The sequence below is a fragment of the Cyprinodon variegatus genome, unplaced genomic scaffold (genome assembly GCF_000732505.1).
Source record: "Cyprinodon variegatus isolate N-32 unplaced genomic scaffold, C_variegatus-1.0 Scaffold235, whole genome shotgun sequence".
Lineage (NCBI taxonomy): Eukaryota > Metazoa > Chordata > Actinopteri > Cyprinodontiformes > Cyprinodontidae > Cyprinodon > Cyprinodon variegatus.
This window is the reverse complement of record NW_015150688.1, coordinates 305,359-312,555: the sequence shown is the minus strand read 5'-3', so window position 1 is coordinate 312,555 and position 7,197 is coordinate 305,359. Positions and strand designations below refer to the sequence as shown.

General features: G+C 37.4%; 1 protein-coding gene across 2 annotated transcripts in view; it reads right to left on the bottom strand.

Annotated features, from left to right (window-relative positions):
• Nucleotides 1-2,443: 2,443 nt before the first annotated feature.
• LOC107089012 (protein shisa-6 homolog) overlaps nucleotides 2,444-7,197 on the bottom strand; it is a 61,334-nt gene continuing 56,580 nt past the window's right edge. For both annotated transcript variants that reach the window (XM_015381517.1, XM_015381518.1), the window contains one exon: nucleotides 2,444-7,173. In XM_015381517.1, coding sequence (XP_015237003.1) covers nucleotides 6,723-7,173 — 451 coding nt within the window. In that variant the 3' untranslated portion in view covers nucleotides 2,444-6,722. The remainder of the gene's footprint in view (nucleotides 7,174-7,197) is intronic.

Sequence of the window (7,197 nt, the reverse complement as noted above, 5' to 3'; positions counted from 1 at the left end):
TTTAAATCTCTCTAGATTAAATAGCAAATTACAGCTCTGAACTAATTGTGGTTTCTGATTTACTGATGTTAAAACTGAGTCAAGTCTGAGTTTTTGCATTTGAAAGGACCCACACAACAGGAGGCTTTTGATCAAATAAAGGGTAACTTATAGTGATAATGTACAATAATATAACCTTGTAAAACATTTTGCAAGGTCATATAACGGGCATCATCACCATAAGTTAGTTTAATTTCATCCAAAGTCTCCCGTGGTGTGATTCCTTTCCAATAGAAAAACCAGATCACTGCTAAGACACTCAACAGGCTCCATTTCAGACTTTACTCAGTTCAAACACCTGCAAGTCAGAAACCACAAATAGTTCAGAGTTGTAATTTGCTATTTAATCTATAGAGATTTAATTAACGTCACATGCAAAATTTCAGCTCGATCAAACATCTAGAAGTGGGTCAGGGGCATTACTTATTGAACACACCTCATAAAGAGGCTCCTGTATGCACCTTGATGCTCTATCTCTCCAGTTCTTTTCCCTGAAATGATATCAGTCAGGACAAACTCTTTAAATAACTCTTCAAAACTTATATGTATTAAATAACCAGGGGACATGACAACAGATTCTGAAATAAATTGTAATCTTACTCAGATCTTAAATTCAAACCATCTTTCCCTACTTTTCACAAGGAACTCTGCCACCTTTTCTTATCTCTAAAATTCACAGACAAAGATGCAGAACTGTATAATATGATAAACATTTTGGAACTGATGAGACACCCCTAATGTGTTTGTTTTTTTGGTTTTCTTTTTTCTTGTGTTTTTTTTTTTTTGTTCTGTTCTTGTTTTGTTCTTTCATCCTTTCTGTAAATATGGAAGCAACCTGGGTCGGCTTTTCCAGGTTTTTCAGGTTTCTGATGCCGATACCATGTCTGTTGTATATGATGGTTGTTATAAAAAATAAAAGATTACAAAATATAAGGTCTGATGATTTGGTCTTTTCCTGGGAATTGAAAATCTGACTTTTCCATTTAAAAATTCAAACTTAAAGAGGTCAAAGTTCCCCTTAAGAAGGTCTTTATTCTTTAGCTCTACTTGGAAATATTATTGTCATCTACTTGTTTCTTATAAGATGCACTGAGTTTTCATTTTTGCATTTTTTGGTTGGTGATTAAATCTAATTTAAATTGAGCGACTTCAAATCAAAGGGATAATGTCCATGTTTCGGCACTAGATTTGTATTTTAAGTTAGAGCTAATATCATGTAGTGACACCGCACTGAATCTTTCAATTTGATTTCCTCAGTGTTCTGTGCTCTTTCTGCTTGTATGTGGGATATTCCAAGTTTATAGACAGAAATAGAACAGTAATGCCCCCTAAAGTTGGAAATTTGACACTCAATGTTGTATCTGGGCCCCTGGGTTCAGTGCGTAACGTGTTTTTATGTTTTACATAAAATATAAAAGCATCTTTACATGTTTGCATGTAATTCATTTATTATATTTTTTTTTTTCTTTAAACTCTGACACGTCATATTTGCATCTGTTCCTTTGGCAGATGAGCTCCTAAAAGTGAGGGAATTACCTTGTTAAAGGATGATAATTGTCACATCTCGCTGGTTTTCCAGCTAGCTGCTGAAATGTTATCATATATATATCCCGTGCATCTTTTTCTTCCTTTGGCACATTCTTCTTCTTTGACTATTTGAGCTGATGTAACAAGTAAACTGTGAGATCAATAAATGCAACCAATCAATCAATCACAGATCCAAACTCCCCCCCAAAAAAAAGAAAATTGTTTTTCTTTCTTGTTTACCTATGTATTTATTTTTAAATGAAACATTTATGTGCCCTAGTTACAGTTCATTGTTATACTGCTATATTCCCTTATGTGTAGAAAGAGCGACCATTTGAGGTTTCAGAAACACAACTGATCTTTTCTTTCTTTTTATTGGATCAAACCAACTGCAGTGGTGTAGGAAGCAAGATGTCGTCCTGCAACCACACCTTCAACAGTTGGAACCCCAGCTCTGTTCGTGTCCCTTGTTGTATCCTTGGGTGAGACACTTTATCCACATTGCCTACTAACTGGGGTCAGAGGGCGCGGTGGCACCTGTAAATTGCTTTTTCTGTTTCTGTGAGCGTTCCCCAGGGCAGCTGTGGCTACAATGGAACTCACTACTATCAGTTTGTGAATGACTGAATATAGTTTAAAACACTTTGAGGTCCTTGGACTTAATAAAGAGCTGTACAAGTACCATTTACCATCTGCTTTAGCTAATAGCTAAATAAGCTGAAAGATAACATCCTAATGACTGAAGACAATGTGCGCCCAGTAAGGGTTAATATGTCCCATTATTTATTTTTAATAATTCTCATTAATTTCCTAGAAAATGTCTTCTTTCCTGATCTAAAAACATGCAATGAATCATCACAGACAAGGTTCAGTTGGATACATTTTTTATTGTTATCATTTAAACAGTATGATTTCTACAAATGCAAGAATTGATCACCAATAACAAAAGGGTTGCACATCTGTGAGACCTTTGTTGGGATATTCTTGGAAATAGACATATAAGGGAATGTTATAAATAATTTATCATACAGTTTGAGGTATGCAGAGTAGCTTTGAGAATACAAATATGCCCATGCCCCCCTCCCCAACCCTGGGTTAACACACTCACACATACATACAGGCACACAGCTTCATTAAGGGAACCATTAACTCAACATGGATTACAACAACAGTAAAAGACCTCTGAAGGGATGAGGAGGCATGAGTTAGACTTCAAAAAATTTCATAAAGTTTCAACATCTTCTTTTTTTCTCCTCCTAGTTCATTAAAAGCAAGTAAGGCGGGCAACAACATATTTTCAGCAACAGCGTTTGTTGCGTCAAAACATGAAATCTATGTTTGATGCCCCCTGCAAGTACCACAACTTTTCCGACTTCTTTACCCTTAAAACTCTTTTCAAAATGAGCACAAATGAATAAGCTGCATTAAAAATCGAATCAGTCAAACATCAGCGACACAAACTGATGAACCATGCGATAAATCAATGCACTCAGTTCTTTAAAACTACTAAAACTTGTCACCATATAAGTCTTTAAAAATGTACAATTTGAAATGTTTAAAAAATTCCTTGCTTTGGTGAAAAAAGTTCAAATTGAAGTGGCATGAGTTATTAACGTCCCTCCTAGAAAAATCGAAAAAATAAAAGTGGTAAAAGTGGAAGACAAAAAAACGAACTGGTTGATATGAACGACAATTGTAGCTTGGGTCAAAGTATCGCCTTCCATTTTAATCAAAATAAAGATTCAGCATTCCTATAATGAAGAAAGACCAGGATTTGAACACACAGGGACACAAATTTTAAACAGACTCATGTACAATAAGACACATACACGCCGTGACATCTAAGTCAGCATGACATCTCTAACACTGGCTTCTGACATCATCATGCGGCCTGTCTTTTCTTCATGATTGCATCAACTCTTTTTGTTCCCATGAATAAATTGGTTTCCCCTGTCTTTTTTATTTCTTATTTTTTATCTCCACTATAAAGTTGCAAAGTTGAAATTTCAGGCATATACATTAAAATTCACAGAGTTTAAAAAAATAAATGTTTAAATGAGGAGATCATGATAAGAGTGCTCACTGTGTCTCATTTGGGGCGGTCGGGTTTTTTCATCAAACCGATAACACAAGACTACACAAAATCAAATAAAAAAAACTACAAATGGCTGGCAGGAAGCATCACTCAATAATCAGTCATATCAGTCTTTATCAAACTCTACTATGAAAAAAAAAATCCAGCCAGCATGGCCAGGAGGTCCATCTCATCAGCAGAGAAACAAAAATTCCAAAAATATGACATCTTAGTGAAAACCTCCAAGCCCCACAACAATATTCAACAAAATTAGTATTTTTGCAGAATTCCCCTGCATTTTTCTTTTCTCTTTACACATAAAAAAAAGAATAAATCGGTGGAAATAAGCACTAGCATGCCTCCCAACAGATAAAAAAAAATAAAATGAGAAGCAGACACCGTGTAAAGCACAGACACACAAAGATAAATTCAGTATAGCCCTTAGTGTGATGTGTCCATTGTTCCCCCGGCTCAAACCCGTCTGCCTCCCTTCCCTTCGTGCGAGGTGAGCAGCTGAACTTGCAGGAAGCGTGTGGCGTCGTGGACGAACGGAACGTGAGGGTCTCTTCAATGCCAGTGTGCTGCAATAAGAAGCCCTAAACTTTACCAGGTACTGTTTAAATGTCTGAAAAATTGCCGGGGGGGGTGTTTATTCACAGATTGGTTGCTTTTAATGAGAGAGAGGTCTAATTCCAAACATTCTCACTAATACGTTTGATAAATTTACACTCAGTAGAATCAACTGTACAAGGCTTTAAGTTTGCTTAAAAAGTGATTACGTACTGAAAATTCATTTTATGGCCCAGCCACACAAGCGTCACCGAGTTTCTACTGATAAATATTAATTTAGATCATTGTTATTATTATCAGGCTCTATGCCACTGCAGATACTCAATTTGAAACAGTGGAAAAAAGTTTTTTTTTTGTTTGTTTTTTTATATAGTCCACAAAATTTAACTTATCAAGGAAAATCCCAAAGTAGGCCAATAGGTGGCAGCATTGTTTACATAAAAAAACAAACATGTCAAAATGCAAAAACAACAAAAAAAGATTAGTTCTGGTCATTTTGCAACCTTGCCATTTTTAATTTTTAGTTTTTTGTCGTTTCATACCCGACCTTTCCATATTAAATAAATATCTATACCAGGATAATTTCATTACGAATTGGATTCATCATGCTGCAGAGGATAGATGCAGAACTGCATTAATGGTTAACATTCTAACGTCATCATGTGCTACCTTAGTTAAATATAAATTACTACCTTTAACTTTGATTTGAGCTTGGGTCCTGTTTAAAAAAATCCTTTTATAACAGCCAGCTTGGTCAAATAGGTTTTTTGTACCGTAATTCCTTAAGGCTCCCACATAATTACGAGAAAACTTTAGCCTTTATAGTCAAGTGTGTCAATTTCTAAAGTTCTCAAGACAAATGCCTTTATTTTGCACATTTCCATGGTATCATTTGATGAGTTTAAACATTTAATTGTAAATACTCTATCCTGGTGAGAAATACTATGCACAAATTTGGCTTTGCACAGATGTATGTTGGGGCTTTTAAAACTACAAATGAAAGAAAATACGTAATTAGCTGTTACATGGATTTAAGCAATTAGAAAAGTGGCAAATCAACCTTTGAGTTCAGCTTTGAGGTTGGCTGGACATTCTCCACTTCTCCAAGACATTTAAAGGCTCATTGCCTTAAACTTTTTCACCAATCAATTCTGCAGCCAGTTTTCCTCCTTGATTGTTTTCCTCATTGTTTTACCAGTGTTTAATTGTTCAAATATTAAAAGAATACATGCTTGTCTCATTTTTGGGTAATAACAGCAAAACTGAGAGCTCAAAAATAAACAGTACGTGTAATGCTGCTGTAAAGTTTATGTTTAGATCTACTTCCTCTATAATTTTTTTTTTCTAATATTTATAATGTTTACATAAAATTATTGATTATATTTCTGAAAAAGAACAGCTTGATTGTCAAGTCTGAGCTCAATGAAAATGGGGAATCGGCATCGGTCGGTCAGAGCCTGATCAGTGCATCTCTTTTTTGGAAAACTGGTAGAGAACAAGGCTAAAATATGATAAAACAGCACAGAAACAACACGAAATATTTTATTTGGAAACCTACAGAAGTTTTTCATCCAATTGATTTTTTGTGTTTGAGGATTTAGAATGTGAGTAAATGGGTAAAAATGCCCTCCTTCATGCCAGAATAGGAAGAAATCTAACAAAATGGCGAGTGGTTATTTAATTGGACCTCTGACTTGGTTTTCTTGTGGAGTGCTGGTGTGACTGGGCCTTTATTGCAGCAGTATGAGGTGGCATTGGTGTTGTTTTCCTCCTAAATCTTTCATTTTTAATCTTTAATTATTGAAGCCGTAAAGCCAACAGATGACAGTTAACTGCACTTGGCTGGAGTGAATCAGCAGTTTGACATAAATAGTCCAATCACATCTACAGAAAGCGATGATCGTCTAATTCAGCCATTAAGTTACAAACCGGCTGGGTTTGAGGATAAATATGTTTTCAACTAAGTATACACGAAATCCTACAGGGCTCAGTCATGTTATAATCAATATCAAGTTATTTTCATACAAAAGTAACTTGTTTGGTTCTAAATATCGTTATAAATACAACAACAAGCAAACCTGTCTCTCTCCAGGCTCGGCGCTCTTCACCATCCACAGTGGATTCAACGACAGATGAATTTCTGTCAGAGCACTCGAGGACTCAGAGGACAGTGCAATAAAACTCAAGGATGATTCAACAACTCAGCGGATATCCTTCAATAAAAGTCACAGCGAATACCCAGCAGCCTCTGAGCTGCATTCTTTTTTGCTCTTTTTATGAGGAATTTTTTTCTTCCTTTTGCAAAGAATGGCTGAATATTCTCTTTTTCAAAACATAAAGTGACAAGAATAGCATCGATTGGCTTTACTAACAAGACATAAATGTTGTATTCAACCACATTTTTTGTTGTTTTTCTTTAAAGGGGGAGCAGCCAGCTGGGGTTAAAACTCGTTTCTCTTCTTTACGTTCCTTCTCCTCATTGTTTGCCTGTGCGTCTCTCTTTCTCCCGCTCTCACACCGTCACCTCGTTCTTACTGCCAGTCCGCAACGTCTGCCCTCCTCCTCCAGGGATGAAGTGCAGCTGTTCGATGGTGTTCTGCCTTTTGGTGGCGAAGGCCATGCGTCGGGCGCTGGGGTGGCCTCCGCCCGTCCCCGCTCCTCCTCCGCCGTGGCCCCCGTGGGAGTCCCAGGCGTGCATCCCCATGACGGGCAGAGCTGCGGAGCTGCGCTCGTGATCATGGCCTGATGTCGGGTGGGAGTTCATCTTGATCATGTGGTGTCGGTCCATGGACGGCGTGGCGCATATGTTCTGCTGCGACTGGGCCTTCTGGTGGTGGCTCAGTCGGCCCATAGTGGGAACCATCCCGCTTCCCGCCCCTCTCTCCATCGTTCCCATCGGCAGACCCATCGTCATCAAACGATCTTCCAGGCGGTCGGGTGAAACCAGGAGACGCTCATGAGACCTGAAAACAGAGACGCATTTCCTC